The sequence below is a fragment of the Hypoxylon fragiforme genome, assembly GCF_022984875.1.
Source record: "Hypoxylon fragiforme strain CBS 206.31 chromosome Unknown GGS25scaffold_5, whole genome shotgun sequence".
In the NCBI taxonomy this organism is placed as follows: Eukaryota; Fungi; Ascomycota; class Sordariomycetes; order Xylariales; family Hypoxylaceae; genus Hypoxylon; species Hypoxylon fragiforme.
The window spans coordinates 1,024,800-1,044,063 of NW_026054760.1; the positions used below are offsets into that span (position 1 = coordinate 1,024,800).

Sequence of the window (19,264 nt, forward strand, 5' to 3'; positions counted from 1 at the left end):
ATCCCATCCCTTGCCCCTCTCTCCTCTTTCTCGTCCCCTCTCCTTGACCGTGCTTAATAGGCCGGTGCTTCGGGGAACAAGCGATCCATTACCCTGCCCACTCATAACGACTAATGTTTGTTTCATCTCCGTAAATTCGAAAAAGACCCTTTCCCATTCTTAGTTACTTCTTTACTTATTACTCGTTAAGCTCGGATTTGTCGGGAAATCCCAATGTCCTCTACTTCTCTTAGCTTATTCTTGCTTCTTCACCGACAAAATACAACTGTACGCATATCCCAAGAAAAAAAAAAGAAAAAAAAAAGACCAAAGGCAGCTATGAGTTGCAGCATTGGTGGAGTGTTGTTGTTGTTGCTCGTGGAGTGTTGAGTTAGAAGACATATGATACATATAGTACCCAGTAGCTACCTACATAGTAAGTCCTACATAGTTACTAGTACTAGTAGATGATAGTAGGTAGGTACTATAGTTAATTTCACGTTTACCCACTACGAAGTACTGTACGCCTTGGGCTGTTTATGATGTTGAACCTTCCATGCCTCCTTTTTCTAACCATGCTCGCATGCAATTTTCCAAGGTGTCCGTCCCGCCCTAGGTTGAATTTTATATACCTATCATGCAATATGTTTCTTCTCGTCTTTCTCGTCTTCTTCACTCATTTCATACCATCTTAATTCCTCATTTCAAGCTGGTATTAGTAGAGGACCCGGGTCATGATGCGAGCTGCGTGCTTGTCAATAACTACTATTTTCAAGCGGTATGGCTAGGCAAATACTCACAGTCCAAACCCTCAAGTGAATCGTGGATCTCTTTGAGATCACTTGTCTGGACATCACTGACATCTGCCATGAGATATGCAAGCTAAGGGCTTTGTTAGTTTGGGAATAACAGTATTAACAGAAGGTGGGTTAACATACGTCGCCTCTGCTATCGCTGATCTGTTTATCGACGTTGTGCCCGCCGAGGATCTCGTTGACTGCTTAAGTGTAAGTTTCTTCCTGTGATATAATGTGTCGTCATGGTACTAACCCTTGCGAAGAACGCCCGGTATGTTGTTATGGATGTAGATAACCTGTGATGATTAGCTATTGCCATGGTCGTCTATACGGCTGGTGTCTTACCCGTGCATGGTCAGGCTCCTCCAGAGTTAATGAGCGTAGATTAACTTCGGGCATGTTGACGCTGCCCAAAGTGATTCCCTGGTTGATGTAGCGGACCAAGGCCTCGCCAACTACATAGGGCACGCTTACGTTAGCTCAAGGAGTTACACGAATCGCCTGCTAATTTCCTCACCTTCGACACCAATGGCTCTCTGAGCCTCTTCAGTGCTGCCACCAATATGTGGCGTAAGAATGATGTTGTTCACACTGCGAAGTTCCTCTTCCCAGCCGTTTAGGCTGTTGGTGAAGTAGTCGCCGTTTGCACGCGGCTCGCCTGGATAGACGTCCAATGCGGCACCGGCAATCTTACCAGAACGCATGGCGTTGATGAGGGCAGGTATGTCGACTACGGTCCCGCGGCTGGCATTGATGAGATACGAGCCGTCCTTCATCAGCTCAAGCTGTGCGGCAGAGATCATGTTTTTGGTCTCGGGTAGCTCCGGGACATGTAACGTGATGAAGTCGGCGTTTTGGAGGAGCTCCTCGAGCTTTGGCACCTGTCGAGCGGTACCCAGCGCCATCAAGCTTACGACGTCGTAGTATATGACCGACATACCCATGGCTTCCGCAAGAACGGACAACTGCGAGCCAATATGCCCATACCCGACGATTCCTTCAATGTGGCCAATGATGTTAGCACCATTAAGTGTAGTGGCAGGTCTAAACGGCTAGGTGTTGTGGCACATACCAAGGGTTTTGCCACGAATTTCCCAGCACTTGTTGCTCACTTTGTTCCAGGTGCCTCGGTGCATCTCATTGGATCTATCACCCAATTGGCGGGCCAAAGAGATGATTTCGGCAATGACAAGCTCAGCAACGCTACGGGAATTGGCAAAGGGTGAGTTGAAGACGGCGATGCCATGATGAGCGGCATATTCCAAGTCAACCTGGTTGGTACCGATGCAAAAGCACCCAATAACTAATAAGTTCTTGGCTTCACGGAGGACCTTGTCAGTTAACCTGGTTTTTGATCGAATGCCAATGACATGGACGTCACTACCAAAGTTACGTCAGAAATTTGGTCTTACTAACAAGTTATATACTCTCACTACTACATAACAAGGTAGCTGCTAGGTAGCTATTTAGTTGTAAGTGATGGGTGATGAGACTCACCGAATCTTCTCAATCAGCTGATCTTCGGGCAGTGAACTCTTATGGGATTCGACTTGGTAACCCTGAGCATTTAGAATGTCTATTCCGCTCTGGTTGACATTCTCGAGCAGAAGGATCTTAATATCCTGGGTATTAAACGGCTTAAGCTGTTTCGGTTGTCCTCTTTGACCAAAAGGTGCCCCGCCAAAGCTCGACAGCGGGGAATGGAACGTAGTAGCTGTTGGTGAAGTCGACACCTCCAGGCGATGCGATAGATCGGCCTCGGACGTCTTCAATATGTTCTTTGTTTGTGCCATGGTTTTACGAACTGCCCAGTGGCTGACTGACTGACTGATTGATTGATTGTCTAGAGACTTTTTTTTTTGTAAGACTATGAGATTTTAGACTTAAATATATAAGTATAAGTATACTATGTATATTGTGAAAAGTTTACTCTTAAAATAAAACCTTGAAGGAATTGATCACCTACATATAGCTAGAAGCAATGGCTAGAAAGCGGGATACAACATCGAAAGTTGACTCAGAACTTCCGAAAATTTTTGTTCATGTACCGGGCCTTTACAGTTGGCACATGGGATTTTTTAGGGGTCTCAGGGGTCCGATGTCCTGAAAATGCTTGGATAGATCAATCATTTTTCCGCCGCATTATATCACCCTTTTAGTTACATACCTAATACCTACTATGTACAACACCTATGCACCTACCTGGGTGCCTAGCATGCCAGCTGCAAACCACATGCAATTGTGGTGCTTTCAAACTCTTAACTCATCCGGTCCTCAGTACCGGCCTACTATCTACATGTACATCATTGATAATAGTAGCCTACCTAGAAAGTACCTTAGTTTTTATATGTAGTAGTGAAATTCTTATTCATGTTGCTATCTTAATTATCCCATATTTATAGAAATAGAAACTTGAATACGTCAATGCCGTTATGATCCGTTTTAACGTTAAGCACATATATACCTATATAACGTATATGTATAAGGCACTATGTATGTAGAGTTAGACTCACAGTCATCAAGTTTCCCATTATGTACTTCGACTTTAGCCTGTGATGGCGTTTTCGCTAACATGTCAGACTAACATGTTGCCCAGGTCGTAAGCGACAACACTGAACTACCATGGTACTAAGCAGTCTAAGCTAGGTACTATAGCTTTCAAGGTTCTTCTTTTTCTTACTGGTCTTCAGGGATGACCGACCCAGCTTTTCCTTACATACCATGCAACTACTAGGTTATGTACAATACATACTACATAGTATGCAAAATCAGTCCGAGGAAAAATGAGATTATCACATTCTGTCTTCATGGTCAGATCCCGTCATCGGATGTCATTTGCAACTAGCCTTGAGTCACGGGATTAGCCAAACTAGATGGGACATCAGCTTGTAATATCATGGAAACCTATCAAGCCTATCAAGTTAGATATAGGTAGGTATGCTGATATTACCTCAAGACGAACCAAGTCTTCCACCTGGGGTAGGTTGGTGGATAGCCAGATAGATACTTCAACGTGCTTGTTGTAGAACGTAGAATGTAGAAGTATTCAGATTCCTAATGAATTACAATCTGTGTTCACGGAAACATAACAGTACACGTATACGCAAGTACCAAACGTTTATCAACTTCGTGTGATTATCTGTCCGAATGCATTACTGACGACCCATCGAGTTTTCCCTTCCCAGTGCTGGCATAAAGTCTGCCCCTTGGTCCCTATTTCCAGCGTCTCTCGTCGTAATATGCTGCTACCCTCCGGCCGACCGAACTACTCCAGACCAGCCGCATGCTGGGAAAAAACGACGAAGAGAACTACCAATCAATACAGAACAAGATTCCGAAAGCAGCCTAGAACCTAATAGGAATGGCCAGTCTATTTTTCACCTGATTTCAGACCATTTGGTGCAAGACCTCTGTAGAGCGTCGACAAATTTGCAGCATTAAATTTGCCTTGGTTAATAGAACGATGAAAGCGGCTGGGAGAGATGAGGCATCCTTTTCTCAATACTCCCCCTTCCGAGCAAGATCCATGATGTGTAAAATTAAGTGGAATGCGTGATCAAACGAGGACAACATTTAACTTTGCTTGCACTCTTGTGCGTCCTGATTTGGCTTCGCACCATCGTCCTGAATTAGGAGTTAGCAAAACATCTTGGTGGCAGGGGGGGGGGGGGGGGGAAATGGTTGACAAACATCATCATCAGATTCCTCCTCCTCATCATCACGATCTTCGCTCAGATCATCCTCGTCGTCATCATCCTCATCAAAGTCCTGGTCCTCAAGATCATCTATCTCTTCAAAGGCCAAGGCCTCGCCGGTGAACCAGTCGATAGCTCGAGGAATCAGCTTCTCCTTAATGTCCTCGCCGAGCTGGTAATCCAGCTCAAGACGCTCCTCGATGTCAGAAGCAGCATCATCATCATCATCGGTAGGCGCTTTCGGGGGCGAGAAGAAGTTGAAAAAGGACTCCGTTGGGACCGTCTTCTTAACGATACGAGTCTGCTTGGTGTCTACCTAGTGTTAGTAGGGGGTATTTGTGGGGTCGTGTTTTCCGTCACTTACTCTTGTTTCTCTGTTTCTTGCTCTCAACGCGAACGGTAAGATCTTGATTCTCCTTCCAGTCGATCTTGTCACCCTCGGCGTGGTCGTAGATGAAGTCGCCACCGTAACCACTCTCGTTCTGGTAGAAGTACGTCTTGGTAATAGTCTTGTTAGTGAAGAAGTCGTTCTCGGCGAACTCGAAGATTAGACGGAATCCAGGCTTGTCGAGGTACTCCATTCGGATGTCAGTTAGATAGCGAAGAGCAGCCTCATCGCGGTCGGTGATCATCTCGGCTAGAGAGATCTGGTTCTTCATGGCGGACAACCAAAACTCGGGGATACCCTTGACAAGTGCGGCAGTCTCGTCGTCCTTCTCATCCTTCTCGTCCTTGGCTTCCTTCTCAGCCTTGTCTTCGCCCTCTTCATCCTCATCCTCACCAGCCTTGACCTGATCCTCGCTGGGCTCCTCTTTGCCGTTGACGATCGCAGCGCGCTGCTCGTAGAGGGGTGTGAACTTGGCGAAATACTTCTTCTCTAGCTGGAGCACTTCTTCCTGGAATTCAGCCTCGAGCTTCGAATGATCTTTCTGGATGCCCTTCAAGCCCGCAACACGACGGCGGACAACAGTAGGAAGTGACTCTATGTAGCCGGAAGAGCGACCGACTAGAGATCCAAGTCGACCTTGAATCATCTGAACCAGCTTGGGGTTCTGAGCGAAAATAGACGCGGCAGCAGCGCGGTCGAGATCCTCTATAGCGCAAAGAGTGTTAGGAATAGCAGGCTCTCGGAAACAATCATTGGTATTGATTTCACAGATGAACTTACCCTCCTTGATGCTGGCAACGCCCGGTTGTTGAGCATGAGATGAGATCGGGGCATTGCTAGCAGGTGTGTTCTGCGGAGTACTAATTAAGAAAGAAAAAATTAGAACTTAATGCCGTTCGAAGAAGGAAAGATAAGCGATATGTTAGAAAATATCATATACTTACGGAGCAGGAACCTCTGCACGTCGATTCTTAATCGGTTCCGCCATTGCTAATATTTCCGTCGCGGATGGTATTGCTTATGATTGATTCGGAAGCAGGCGCGTCGATATCTGATAGGGGACTTTTAAGTCCACTGGAAAAGAAAAAGAGGCAAGGAGGAGAAAGGTAGGAATAGATTAAGCGGAGGGTGATGTGTGGAGTTTACCTAGTAGGCACTGAAGGCACTGAAGTCACAGAGCAGCAACTCAAACGGGTTGGCACGTCAGGGTTAAACGATGACAGGTGCAAGAAGGCAGCGATAAAATTAATTGGTGCGACGAAAAAAAGAGTTGAACTGGGGATTTAAAGTCCAACTGAAAGGGAGAAAAGTGAAGAAGTTGTAGTGGTGAAAGTAAGTAGTTGGTCTATGGTGATGGGGAATTTGATGAGAGAGGGCAGCAAGACTGAACTAGTCTGGTGGGAGAGGCGAAGTGGGGGAAAGGCGCAACCCTGTCAGTGTCCCCTCCAAAGGTAGTAGGAAAAAAAAAAGACGAAGAGAAGTTGTTGGGTGCCGCCGCCGCCTTCCCTCAAATAAAATTTAATTTTTTTTCTTCTAAATTTTTGAATTTTTTTTTTCTTTCCTAAAAACACTTACAAATACAGTGCCTACTACCTACTACTACTAGGTACCTATAGAATGTGCACTACCAACCCAGTGAACCCACTAGGTTAGATGTATTGGATGTTTTTAGAATAGGTAGTACAACACAGCAATCACAGTTCAAAGTTCAAAGTTACTACTAGTTAGTAGGTACCTAGTACCAGTGCTTACCCTAGATACTAGATAGTACATAGCAGTAAACCATGCTGCCATGCTTCAACCATCTCCATCTATTATCACTTTTAACCTAAGGTGCTACATAGTACTATTATTATTGGATACTATCCAGACAAGAAACCTGATGAATGCCCATAATGCTATATTGTATGTCCTCATATGGCAAGGTAGGGTATCATATTTGCAATGCTGTCCATTCATCTTCTGTAAAGGGTACACAACACTGTGGATAAGTGTACATGCCTACATATTATAGTGCTTAAGCTAAATCTGGTAGAAAGCGGTGTGGGTTACTGTAGTTATGTAACTATATACATTATTGCATACTTTCATACGACTGCTAATACTACTGCTAGTTAACTATTACTAGTAGCCTCAAAGGATTTCATGGCTACATATACATGTACATGCCTCGCACCACCCTCAAGGTATTGAACGTTAAAGGTTTTCTCCATGAATGCTAAATGAAATTATGCATTGCACACACTGGGCATCATCTACGATACGCCGTAGGCAGGTAGCCACGTCAACTTACGTAGTGTGGTGTAGGTATGTAGTATGCTGCATGCAGCTATACAAGTAATACATGCACTATGTATTATGTAGCTGCTGTGGTGGAATGTACCTTTTGTGCAACTTTAGACTTGGTAATTCGCCTTGCCGTTTTGGGTAATACGATACAACTTTACAGAGACATGGTTCAATGGCCAGAGTCAGGGACTCTGCTTATCCTTATCGAAAACCTTAAAATTGTTATCGTACCTGCGTACAGTGTACGGCGTAGTACATACATACATACCTAGGTAAATAATTATTATCGTTATCGTTATCTCTTATCGTCAATGGCTTTAATAAAGATGTTTATATACAATCTTGAAGATGAGCTGCCTCGGGACCAACTCGGAAACAACCTTTGCGGTATCATCCTATGTAACCCTCGACGACTCGATCCCACGAATGCGAATAACTCAATCGGAAAAATATCACCACCTGATTAAGGATAACCGAAACTTGTATTCCCTTCCTACATGAGAGATGCATTGCGCTTCAGCACTTCCATAAGTGATTCAGCATGTCCCTACTTGTTAGAATCTTACTTTTGCTCGCGTGCCGATAAATCGGTAACAGTGCTTACCATATGCCTCCCAACCGACGCCACCGATAAATGATAAAAATTAGTGAAATTTAAATACATATTTCGAAAGTCCGTATCGGTAGCTAAGATACTTCCACCAAGGTTCACTATGGAGGATCACCATGGAGACGCGCAGCCTAGGCGCACCCGTCCCGTACCAATGTATGGACTGAACTCTAACCAGAGTAGTTCGAGCGTGTTCGAGGATGTCGAGATGGCACAAGATCAGGTATATTTACTTATCATACCATGTTACATTAAGGCTTTGTTTTCCTGATTTCTGTTGCTTTAGTTGTACTCCGGCCCCATGGCAGAAAGCCTACCTACGAGTATTTCCACATTTTCCCACCGTCGCCAACGTGCAGATTCAACGGCAAGCTTTGCATATTATAACGAAGACGAGAACGAGCCGGATACCAGGATGTTGTTCGGCGAGGATGGAGCTGTATCATTTGATATAGACGAAACGCCGTTCGACTTTGATGAGGAAGAGGGGGAAGAAGGTAGCTCGGAGCAGGAACTTGAGAACGGGGAAACATACGAAGATTATGTGATGCGTAGAAGATCCTCGACTATATCGCGAAACTCGATCCATACCAGGCTCCTCCGAACAGACAGCGGCGTAACAGATGTCAGCAGTCGAGGTCATGGCAGAACCAGCCAGAAACTACACATGGCCAACGAGGATCTCACTATTGTCATAGCTGGGTTTCGTACAAGTAAACTTGGCTACGTTGTGTATGTTTTCATTTCCGTTGCGACGTTAGGACTCGCATATCTGCTCCTGAGATGGCTTCCAAGATGGCAAGTCAAGTTGATCGGCGAGTCGTGTCCGCTTCATGATTGTCAATGGGTAGTACTCGAGGTCAGTTTTCATGTTCAGAAATTCGTGCAATATTTAATTTACCATACTAAACATCCTTTAGAATCAATGGGGTGAGATGGCCATTCTGGACGTGAAGACACAGGCCTACAACCATCCTCTATCCGCTGTATTTGGAACACCAGAAAAGATATTTGCCCAGATACTGGAGGACGACGCCGATCCATTAGTACCTGAGCTCCGAACCATCAATTACCGATACGTGCGCTTCTTTTATCACCCGTTTAAGGGTAGATTTGTCATCAGTAATGGGTGGAAGGATCCTTCGTGGACCCGCGTTCGAGCCCTGCGTGCCGGTATTGATGGTGATGAGAAGGACCACAGAGAGCGCGTTTTCGGAGCGAACATCATTGACATTGAGCAAAAGTCCATTCCCCAACTGCTCATAGATGAGGTAAGTTGTAGCAGGCACTTCTATGATCACACAACTGACGGGCTCTAGGTTTTCCACCCATTCTATGTCTTTCAAATAGCGAGCTTGATCCTTTGGTCCTTGGACGAATATTACTACTATGCCATCTGTATCTTCGTCATGTCAGCAGGCAGCATAATAGCAACACTAGTAGAAACACGAGCTGTACGTAACAATCCTATTCCGCAACTACCTGAACATTTCATAGTTAACATAGGGCAGACAATGCGGCGTCTTCGCGATATCTCTCGATTTGAATGCGATGTTCGAGTCCTTCGAAACGGCTTTTGTAAGTTAGAAGATCCCTTTTTTGGCTAATTATACGTTTCTAACTATTTCGAAGGGGCCCATGTTCCATCGAGCGATCTGGTTCCGGGTGATGTATATGAAGTCAGCGACCCTAGCCTCACACAGTTCCCGAGTGACAGTTTACTTCTCAGCGGAGATTGTATCGTCAACGAGAGCATGCTTACAGGCGAATCCGTGCCGGTTTCAAAAATCCCCGCTACCGATGAGACCCTCCAAGTCATGAATCTGAGTGCTGCTGCGGTTTCTCCTGATGTTGCACGCCACTTTCTCTTCTGTGGCACCAGGATCATCAGGGCAAGACGACCACAGGACAATAGAGATGATGAAGCAGTTGCGCTTGCTATGGTTGTGAGAACCGGGTTTAACACGACCAAGGGCTCACTCGTTCGCTCCATGCTTTTCCCCAAACCGTCTGGGTTTAAATTCTATCGCGACTCTTTCCGTTACATCTCTGTCATGGGATGTGTCGCACTACTTGGATTCGTTGTGTCTTTCGTCAATTTCCTCCGCTTGGGGTTGGCATGGCACTTGATAATTGTGAGGGCTTTGGATCTAATCACCATCGTCGTTCCACCCGCTCTTCCGGCTACACTTACTATAGGAACGAACTTCGCTCTGAGCCGTCTTAAAAAGAAGCAGATATTTTGCATCAGCCCGCAGAGAGTTAATGTCGGCGGTAAACTAGATGTTATGTGTTTCGATAAGACAGGCACTCTGACGGAGGACGGCTTGGATGTTTTAGGCATGCGACTAGTGTCTCGATCGACGAACCGATTTGATGATATTGTTACCAAGGCGTCAAATTTAGTCCCGTACTCAAGTTTGAATGCCGGTCCTGGGGACAAATATGATATATATCGCGCTTGTCTATTCACCATGGCTACATGCCATTCACTTCGCTCCGTCGACGGCGAACTAGTTGGAGATCCACTAGATCTCAAGATGTTTGAGTTTACTGGCTGGAAATTCGAAGAGGGTAGCCAAGGCAATACTGATCAGGATGATGAAGAGCAAGGTGGTCTATCCCCTTCAATTGCCCGGCCACCTGTAACAACTCTGTATGACATAGATGAGTACGGGTTTTCTTACCAGGGGCAAAACGTAAGTCTGATTTCTGGAGTAGTTTTTAAATTTTTCTGACATGGCTACAGGTCCCTATTGAACTTGGGATATTGAGATCCTTTGAGTTCGTCTCACAACTACGAAGAGCTAGCGTGATCGTGCGGGCATTTGGCCAGCAAAGTGGAAGCATATACGTCAAGGGTGCACCAGAATGTATGCGGGATATATGTCGACCTGAAAGTTGTAAGTGTTCCCTTGAATAATGCCCCTATTTTGGCCCATTCTAATCCCCCATAGTTCCGGCTGATTATGACGAACTCTTATCCTACTATACTCACAAAGGATACCGAGTCATCGCGTGTGCCACAAAATACATGAGGAAGCTTTCATGGGTAAAGTCCCAGAAGATCAAGCGTGAAGAAGTCGAAAAAGACCTCGACTTTGTCGGTTTCATCATCTTCGAAAACAAGTTGAAGCCAACGACTGCTTCAGTACTGAAAGAGCTCACAGAGTCAAACATTGGCTCAATTATGGTCACAGGTGACAATATATTGACAGCCATCAGTGTAGCGAGAAACTGCGGTCTCGTCGACAAAGATGCTCATTGTTTTGTGCCCCATTTTGCAGAAGGTCAGTTTCTTACCACCTTGATAAAATTTGATACGAGTTGGCTCTCGAGAACAAACCGACAGACAGTCTATATCGGCCACTAACCCAGTAATCAATTATAGGAAACTTCCGCGACCCCAATGCCCGTTTACAGTGGGAAAGCATAGACGACCCGGCTTTTCAACTAAACTATCGGACTTTACTTGTAAGCCTCGTATCATTTTTTTTTCCATCGAGTAACTTGACTAAGTAAATGTGTTATAGCCGCTCCCAGCCCCTGTAGACAGGGATGCTTCATTGCCGTACGATATAATGAATCTAAAGAACTATTCCCTTGCAGTAAGCGGGGATGTTTTCCGATGGATAGTGGATTTTGCTCCGAATGAGGTTATGCAGAGGGTGAGTGACTCTTGATGTTTATTATTACTATCCTCACATGCACAATGCTTGGTGGTTCCGCTCTCCTACGTAAAGAAGCTAACAGACTATCAGATGCTGGTCCGGGGCAGAGTCTTTGCACGCATGTCTCCAGACGAGAAACATGAACTGGTAGAGAAACTTCAAAGCATAGGCTACTGCTGTGGATTCTGCGGGGATGGAGCAAATGACTGCGGTGCTTTAAAGGCCGCGGACGTTGGGATCTCACTTTCCGAAGCGGAGGCATCTGTTGCCGCCCCTTTCACATCTAGAGTATTCGATATTCGATGTGTACCTGATGTGATTCGGTATGTTTTCAGCTAGTAGTCCAACTATTGCATATATCGACGGCGCTAACTTGAAATTTAGAGAAGGGCGGGCTGCTCTAGTAACGAGCTTCAGCTGCTTCAAGTTCATGAGCATTTACTCTGCTATTCAGTTCACCTCTGTTAGCTTTCTCTACGCCTCGGCTTCGAATCTAGGCGACTTTCAGGTAGGAATCACCACTGCCACTCCTCTAAGTTTTAGCTAACAGATAATTTTCAGTTCTTATTTATCGACGTGCTCATCATACTGCCAATTGCCATATTCAGTAAGCAATCCGTATGTTGTAGTCTGTCTGAGTTTAGGGTGCTAATTCATATAACAGTGGGCTGGTCTGGGCCTTACCCAATTCTGAGCAAAAAACGACCAACTGCGAAATTGGTGTCAAGGAAGGTCCTTACACCCTTGTTAGGACATATGATTATTTGTATACTCATTCAGGCTGCTGCGTGGAATATCGTACGAGAGCAAAGCTGGTAAGTCGGACGTCGGTAAATTCAACTTAATCGAGTGTACTGACATAAGAAATATAGGTACATACCGCCTCATGTGAACCCAGACAAGTCCAACATCAAGAATTCGCAGAACACAGCCTTGTTCCTTATGTCGTGTTTTGAGTACATATTCATAGGGGTTGTTCTAAGTGCTGGGAAACCATTCCGCCAGCCAATGACCCAGAACTGTAAGTTGCCACTCATCTTTCTCAAATACAGTTGTAACCCCTGTTTTGCTAACTGTTTGCGTAGGGCCATTCATGACCACTATCCTCGCGGCGCTTGCCGTCGTCATATATATGGTCTTCGCACCATCACATGGAATCAAGAAGCTGATGCAGCTGACCGATATCAGCCCATCTTTTAAGATAACCCTCGTGGTGCTCGGTGTTACATACCTAATAATCTCTTGGATCGGCGAGGTCTACCTCTTCCAGAGACTGGTTCGGGCATTCGACAAGGTCAAGGTGGCTTGCACGAAGAAGTCCAAGACGCGCAAGGAATATAAAGTCATTCTGGAGCGTATGGAAGGTTGACGTGGAAGAATTCCCGTCTTGTTATTGGACTGATGATACTTTGGACTATAGCTTTCGAGTCATAGATCATTGCCGAGCACCTACCGAGGTATATACATAGAGAGGTAGGAGAGGAACTGCTAGTCTTGGTTGGATGAAATAACGACCTTTCTTCTTGTGGTGCTCGATATATAGTGTGTATCCTAATTTGTATATACAGACTCTTCTTGTCGAAGTATGTCGTCATGGGATAAGATTATAACATAAACACCTGTGGTATATAGTAAATTGGTTGTTGTAGAATTATATACCTACTAACGTACTTACCTCTAAATTAAGAACTGGTTTCTTGAAAGGATTGGGCTGTGCCTTGGTAAAAGTGTGCTTGCTGTAAGGGCGGCGGCAGCAGTTGTAATACTAGGTAAATAGTGGCAGTGGAAATAGGATGGATGAATGCATGAAAGACATCTAGAATCTGTACAGGTTCCACTGAAACGTTTCATCACCGTAAGGGATGGCCATGGGTTTCGTCCGAGTATAACCACCTATTATTTCAAAACCCCTGACAAGAACAACTTGGTTCAGAGAGGTAACTGTAGTGTTTGGCCTTTCTTGTAGGAGTCAGTCAAGCTCACACTTAGCCACAGTCTGCTACCGCTACCACTAGGTGCCACTACTACCTACCTTGAAAGGCCTACTTGGAATCAAGTACGACGTTATATCAGACGAAGGAGTAAGTCAGGCAGGAATAACCCGACCTAAAAGTTTCCATCATGTAATTATAGGAAAGAGGCAAATACCTATACCCATAGGCAGGTACCCACCTCTACTCTCTACGAAGGACTCACCAAGTAAGGTGGCATATACAGGCCAAAAACAGTCCATTTGCGTATCACAACGAGATCATCACGCAAGTCCAATGCACATTTTAGCTGAAGTGTCAAGAATGGGTATCAATTCCAGAGTGGGATTTGAAGCCACATATCCTATGCTCCTATGCTCCCATGCTCCCTCCCTCCCTCGCCTCCTCTCCTCTCTCCCTCTTTAACTTTTGTATACTATTCTGCTTCTATGCCTTTGCATCCACGGCCCCATTTTCGAGACTATTCTTCGCCCTCGGCACCTCGAATACAACGGCGCCGTTCTTCCCCTTCTTAAAATTGATCCACCCACCCAGCCGGTGGTTCTTACCCACGCCGGCTACGACACAAAGCCCGTCTTTCCCGCGGTCTCCCCGCTCGAACAGGGCAATGTCGTTCACTACACCCTTGACCAACCAAGGCTCTGGTTTCGTCCCGTTTGCGCCGTTGGCTTTCGTCTCGTCACCGGCATCATCATCATCATCAGCAGCAGCAGCAATAGATGCACCATTTGATGTAGTCTCAACGCTGGAGGATGGATTGCCCAAGATCCCTGCAGGCTCGATCTTCCTTTTATCGCTACTTAACTTCCAGGCCCTAACGTAGCCATCCCAACTGCCGCTCAGGATGAGGTCAGAGTATGGTAATGTGCGTAAAGCAGTGATCCACCTTGGTTGCGGGGGTGGCACAATCTTGGGATCAGGGTTCACCTCGGCTGACGCCTCCGTGGGTAGCAACGGGTTCTCGAGTCCGTGAGCTTGTGGTAAGATGAAGAGTGGCTTCTTCTTTTGTATGCTCCATAGAGCTATCGAGCCGTTATCGCTTCCCGTGACGAAAAGCTCTTCGTCAATCATAGCCACACGATCCATACTGCCCTCGTGGGCCAGTGATCGCGGATCGATATTTGGCTTTTGCTTCTTGTCGATCGATCCGCCACGAAATACGAGCTGGGTCTCTTCGACAACTTTCCATAATCGGGCCGTACGATCTCGAGAGCCCACACTCACACATCGTTCATGTGCAAGCGCGTCGATGTCCACTACTTGGTCTTGATGACCGAAGAGAGTCTCGATGTATGCCAGCTCGTCTAAGCTCCATACCTTTACGGTACGGTCTTTGGAGGCTGAATAGAGTTGATTTGAGCCTCGTCGGAAAGCTAGACCCGTTACAGCATCGCGGTGATGTGTGAAGACGCGTAGGGGCTTTAATGATTTGGCATCGTAGACAACTAGGCGTTTGTCTGCCCCGCCAGTGACAACAAACTTGCCGTCCTGTGAGGCAGCTACGCACAGTATATCGGCTATATGTCCTTGGTAGTTTTTATCATTTGCCCTTTTGCGATTCCCCTTTACCATTGCAACCTTAATTGGCTGTCGACGCGGAGGTGCTGGGGGCTTCTTCGGCTTCTTCTTCGTAGTTTGCGGGTATTGGTTGGAGGGCAATTCCTGTAATTTCCACTTGACCAAGCACTGGTCTTTTGTAACGATGTAAACATACGGTGCGCATATGGCGACCGAGGTCGTTGCGTGTGTATTGGATCGGAAAAGTGTATGAGATGCTTGGTCAATGGCGAGCTCTGAAGCAATTGTTCGGTATACTTTTCCCTTTGCTTCAGCAACATCCTCCTGTAAACGCGAGGCTATTATATCGCGGTCAATGTCTTCAGCATCGAAGCCTGCCTCATCTACCTCTTGTCGAACGTTGTCAAGATATCTCTCGGCTAGCCTCAACCTCTTCTCTGCTGCTGTCTCTCCTTCGTTTTCCGATTCGGAGGTCGATTCGACTTCTTCGGGCTCATCGGCAACCCCGTCACTTTCAGAATCGCTGCCTGATATGGATTCATCTCGCTCAACTCGTTCAACTCGTTTTTTGGGTGCTGGTGTAGGCTTTGACGGTGTTTTGGAAGATTTTGAGGACTTGGAAATCGCAACTCGTTTTTTCGGCGCGTCAGTAACGGGTGCACGTTTTCGTTTTTTCTGAGCACCTGGAACTGTGAAAAAAGAAGACATAATGATAAGGGATAGGGTCCCAAGTGATCAATGCAATTGTGTATTAAATCTTATGTTGTCTTCAAAATATTTCCATACTCTAAACACCAAAAGAAGAAGAAAAGTTCGTTTCTTGGCTACTGAGAAGAATTAAACTAAAAAAAAAAAAGTTCTGCGATAAGTTCTGCGGGACGTTGACAGGACCCACCTTGGTCTAGGTGATTGAGCTTTCCCTTGTCAGCGTGGGGCGCGGCTGAGAAACTGTGGCTGTGCTTTCCGATGTCCGTTCAATCGTTCCGATCCGCCGCGGTGATTGATCGTTAAATCAGTTTTGGAGCTCTATGTATGCTGATAGGCTAGCAACTGCTAGGCTGTAGCTTCCTTGCGTGTCAAGCATAAGGCTACTTACTTACTTACTTACCTAACGGTCCTAACCTACAGTTTTAGGAACGACAGGTTCCTTTAACCCACCAAAGATAATACCTACTACTCTACAACCTTCATTACTGCTACTACAAATAAATCAACATGTACGTTTACTACTTTACTGACATCATACTAGGTACATACCTCTTCGATTAAGAAAGCTAATACTGGTGGGATTAGGGAGATACTACTAGGAATCACCGGCAAGGACTTCACGATAATCGCAGCTTCTAAGGCTGCGATGCGAGGTCCTACCATTCTCAAGGCTACCGATGACAAGACGAGATCGCTGAACAAGCATACACTGGTTGCATTCTCTGGCGAAGCTGGAGATACAAGTGCGCTGAGTTCCTGAGCAGCGGGGTATTATATTGGAAAATGGAAAGCTAATCATCAGTAGTCCAATTCTCTGAGTACATCCAAGCAAACGCCCAGCTTTATTCCATGCGAAATGAAAGCGACCTATCTCCCACGGCTTTGGCGCACTACGTCCGCGGTGAGCTTGCGTCGAGCTTACGGTCGAGGAAGCCGTACAATGTCAATCTGCTTTTAGGAGGCGTCGATCCCATCACTCACAAGCCGAGCTTGTTCTGGCTGGACTACCTAGCAGCCCTAGCTGCTGTCCCCTATGCCGCCCACGGCTACGCACAATACTACTGCCTCTCCATCCTAGATAAGCACCACCATCCAGACATGACGCTTGTTCAAGGCCTCAAGGTGCTCGAGATGTGCACGGACGAGCTGAAGCGACGTTTACCTATTGATTTCAAGGGCGTGATAGTCAAGGTGGTTACAAAGGATGGCATTCGGGAGATGGAGTTCAATAATGATAAGATTGTCAAGGGCGCATAAGGCAGGGTCAATGCTAAGGCTAGGTACTCGGAGTAGTGGCCACACGTGTAACATTAGGGCCCTGGGCAATAGGTGACAATCACCATATCATGGCCTAGTGTTGAAGTCGCAAGCTGGCCTTTGAAGTCTGTCTTAATTGCAACTGCATACTACGTACCTAGGCATTTTCATCTACGGATTATTTTGTGTGGTCAACCAGGCAGAGACCTGAACCGCTATGACCATATCTTACCTGCTAGGGACAAGTGCTACAGCTACAACGCATCGTGAAGGGCTAGGGGGTATATAGAATACACAACGTCATGACAAGTAATTGTACTTTCCCTAAATCATCGTTGGGTTAGGTAGCAAGTATTGTTTCTTTTATTAGCCCGTGGAGCCTCGAGTAATTAAATGATGTCTTTAGACGGACACTTCATCCGCATAGCTAGTAATGACGAGATTACGCACGAAATATTTGTTGGACATGCTACTTACGTGGTCCCGTATTTATCCATGGTACCTACCTATAATGTAATTCAAAGATTCGAGTGTTGAATGTTTGGGAATACGATCGTGGACGAGTACTCAACTATTAGCCTTTAGGTAGGTAGTTACCTAGTAGTAAGTAACTAGGTAGATATGTAATTCGATCATTGATGTTCAATGTTGTTATTTATATTCGAAGGAATTCATATTGCCCAGTATACTCCCGCTATCCCCCTCTCAGAAGCCTTAGATAGGCATGTCAAGTGCTATTATTCTACTTGCAAACTGAGCAACTCGTTAGGCGGTGTACTGTCTTTTGGGCGGTGAGACTGCTGCAGGATACCACACCTATTCACCATGCAGGCAGGCTTCCTATTGGAACACCGCAGCCTCGTTGCAGTAGAGTGACATCCGCCTGGCCCCTTACTGACCAACAGCATGAACGCCCATCAAGCTTCCAAGCCCTATCATTAGTGTTGAACTTTATTAATTCTGAAAGCCTTTCATCAATCGACCCACCTAGAACTATTTACATACATCAATGATACTATCCATACATAATGTATTATGTACGTATATGTAACCTAGTAGATTTCGCTAACTCCTGAGAACGTTGAACTTCTTACATGTATGCACCTGGCTAGGAATACGAGATCGTTAGGGACATTATGATTAATTACGTATGCATGGCAGCATCTTTAAAGGAAGGAATGAAGAGAAAATAAGTGGGAAAAGGGGGGGGGGGGGGGGGGGAGCTGCTGCCCAGGACTCAATTAACATACATACATACATTTGTATATGTATATGTAATATGGCAACTATAAACCCGGGACATCGGTGGCGATGGATTAAAGTCGTACATCATTCACTGTTGGATTGTCTAGGAAGCAGGAATTATTTTACTACTGAACCACTATGTGTTAAGCCCCTTGGGTAGCTTGATAAATGGAAGTATCTAGTGTCAAAAGACAAAAAAAAAAAAGCGTGCTCCCCCACCGGACAAGACCGAACAAGATTCGGATAAATGCAAATTCAATGACTAGGTACATACATAATATATGCTGTAGGACCAGTGTAGGTATATACATACATATGTACATGCATTGTATGGTTTCTAGAAGATCCGAGATGATTTGAGTGTTCCGCATTTTGTATCAGCATTAGAGAAGATAAATCTTTAATGGCGCAAGCTTGGGCAATCTAGGTTGTAGTCAGGGAACTTTTCCATCAAACCTGGAGTTAAAAGGGTTGCAGTACAAATACTACTATGTAATATCAATGATGTATGTAACTGGTATGTACTAGCTATGTACAGACATCGGAGCGCCCAGGTACATAGCGCTTTAGTATTTTAGTTTGGATTCTGGAATTCTACACCTACCACCACTCGTAACTTCCAAGTTTAGCGCCCAGGTGGCTTTTGAGAGAAAAAGTCGCAGTTTGCCCAAACATTAATAACTGAGGCAGGGGCGAATGATAAATACATACATACCTACCTAGGTTAGTAATAATGATGTGATGTAGCTGAAAAATTATCATCCCTGCATGTATTACAACAAATGAAATGGGTGTCCATACCTTGAGAGTCTACACTATAGCTGCATAACTGCATAATTGCATAGAATTTCCTAAGAATGGAAATATTTTCCAAGATTTTCAAGGGTTAATCTTCGATAAGGTAATATCGATATCGACAATCGCCCCCCCCCTCCCCCCAATCCCCCCCTAATATCATCTTTAATTGGTAGTTGCTGCCCTGTTGTTACTGCAGTTACAGCATACTTACCCAGTTAAGTCTAGGTAAGTCCCTTAGTCACGGACCCAACGCTAACGCGTTCTCGATTTTCGACACAACTTCAAAACTTCCTGAATTTTTTTCATCTGATCCGTTCT

At 45.4% G+C, this 19,264-nt stretch overlaps 5 protein-coding genes across 5 annotated transcripts; 2 read left to right on the forward strand and 3 right to left on the reverse strand.

The window, feature by feature from the left end:
* Positions 1 to 542: 542 nt before the first annotated feature.
* GGS25DRAFT_271357 (uncharacterized protein) lies at positions 543 to 2,663 on the reverse strand. Its single transcript, XM_049257390.1, has 8 exons — positions 2,274 to 2,663; positions 1,849 to 2,156; positions 1,294 to 1,773; positions 1,122 to 1,231; positions 1,030 to 1,072; positions 918 to 976; positions 780 to 861; positions 543 to 723 (listed from the first exon to the last, which is right to left on the reverse strand). The coding sequence occupies exons 1-8, from the start codon at positions 2,567 to 2,569 to the stop codon at positions 695 to 697; spliced, it is 1,407 nt and encodes a 468-aa protein (XP_049116486.1). The 5' UTR covers positions 2,570 to 2,663; the 3' UTR covers positions 543 to 694.
* A 1,331-nt stretch (positions 2,664 to 3,994) lies between these two features.
* GGS25DRAFT_271426 (nucleosome assembly protein) lies at positions 3,995 to 6,047 on the reverse strand. Its single transcript, XM_049257391.1, has 5 exons — positions 5,804 to 6,047; positions 5,640 to 5,719; positions 4,836 to 5,564; positions 4,467 to 4,783; positions 3,995 to 4,400 (listed from the first exon to the last, which is right to left on the reverse strand). Exons 1-5 carry the CDS (start codon positions 5,845 to 5,847, stop codon positions 4,350 to 4,352), a joined length of 1,221 nt encoding a protein of 406 aa, XP_049116487.1. The 5' UTR covers positions 5,848 to 6,047; the 3' UTR covers positions 3,995 to 4,349.
* A 1,814-nt stretch (positions 6,048 to 7,861) lies between these two features.
* GGS25DRAFT_531521 (uncharacterized protein) lies at positions 7,862 to 12,798 on the forward strand (the record flags this gene model as incomplete). The annotated part of the gene is made up of 16 exons (XM_049265505.1): positions 7,862 to 7,981; positions 8,045 to 8,617; positions 8,679 to 9,029; positions 9,078 to 9,212; positions 9,270 to 9,336; positions 9,391 to 10,457; positions 10,508 to 10,661; positions 10,716 to 11,048; positions 11,150 to 11,232; positions 11,292 to 11,426; positions 11,520 to 11,752; positions 11,814 to 11,937; positions 11,991 to 12,036; positions 12,094 to 12,244; positions 12,302 to 12,450; positions 12,515 to 12,798. 16 exons carry the CDS (start codon positions 7,862 to 7,864, stop codon positions 12,796 to 12,798), a joined length of 4,005 nt encoding a protein of 1,334 aa, XP_049116488.1.
* Positions 12,799 to 13,775: 977 nt separating this feature from the next.
* GGS25DRAFT_489858 (WD40 repeat-like protein) lies at positions 13,776 to 15,793 on the reverse strand. Its single transcript, XM_049260935.1, has one exon. The coding sequence runs from the start codon at positions 15,644 to 15,646 to the stop codon at positions 13,847 to 13,849; it is 1,800 nt and encodes a 599-aa protein (XP_049116489.1). The 5' UTR covers positions 15,647 to 15,793; the 3' UTR covers positions 13,776 to 13,846.
* Positions 15,794 to 15,937: 144 nt separating this feature from the next.
* GGS25DRAFT_489859 (nucleophile aminohydrolase) lies at positions 15,938 to 17,426 on the forward strand. The gene is made up of 3 exons (XM_049260936.1): positions 15,938 to 16,155; positions 16,232 to 16,389; positions 16,452 to 17,426. Coding segments are annotated over exons 1-3 (612 nt in total). The 5' UTR covers positions 15,938 to 16,153; the 3' UTR covers positions 16,904 to 17,426.
* The last annotated feature ends 1,838 nt before the right edge of the window (positions 17,427 to 19,264 follow it).

Bases quoted from the DNA above. Each gene is read 5' to 3' on its own strand.
- GGS25DRAFT_271357 (XM_049257390.1), bottom strand. From the start codon at position 2,569: ATGGCACAAACAAAGAACATATTGAAGACGTCCGAGGCCGATCTATCG. The intron at 977-1,029 runs GTTAGTACCATG...ACACTTAAGCAG, and splicing joins ACCGGGCGTTCTTCGCAAGG to TCAACGAGATCCTCGGCGGG. The intron at 724-779 runs GTGAGTATTTGC...ACAAGCACGCAG, and splicing joins TTCACTTGAGGGTTTGGACT to CTCGCATCATGACCCGGGTC.
- GGS25DRAFT_271426 (XM_049257391.1), bottom strand. From the start codon at position 5,847: ATGGCGGAACCGATTAAGAATCGACGTGCAGAGGTTCCTGCTCC. The intron at 5,720-5,803 runs GTAAGTATATGA...TTTCTTAATTAG, and splicing joins CGTGCAGAGGTTCCTGCTCC to TACTCCGCAGAACACACCTG. The intron at 4,784-4,835 runs GTAAGTGACGGA...AACACTAGGTAG, and splicing joins CAAGAAACAGAGAAACAAGA to ACACCAAGCAGACTCGTATC.
- GGS25DRAFT_489858 (XM_049260935.1), bottom strand. From the start codon at position 15,646: ATGTCTTCTTTTTTCACAGTTCCAGGTGCTCAGAAAAAACGAAAACGT.
- GGS25DRAFT_489859 (XM_049260936.1), top strand. The intron at 16,390-16,451 runs GTGCGCTGAGTT...AATCATCAGTAG, and splicing joins TGGCGAAGCTGGAGATACAA to TCCAATTCTCTGAGTACATC.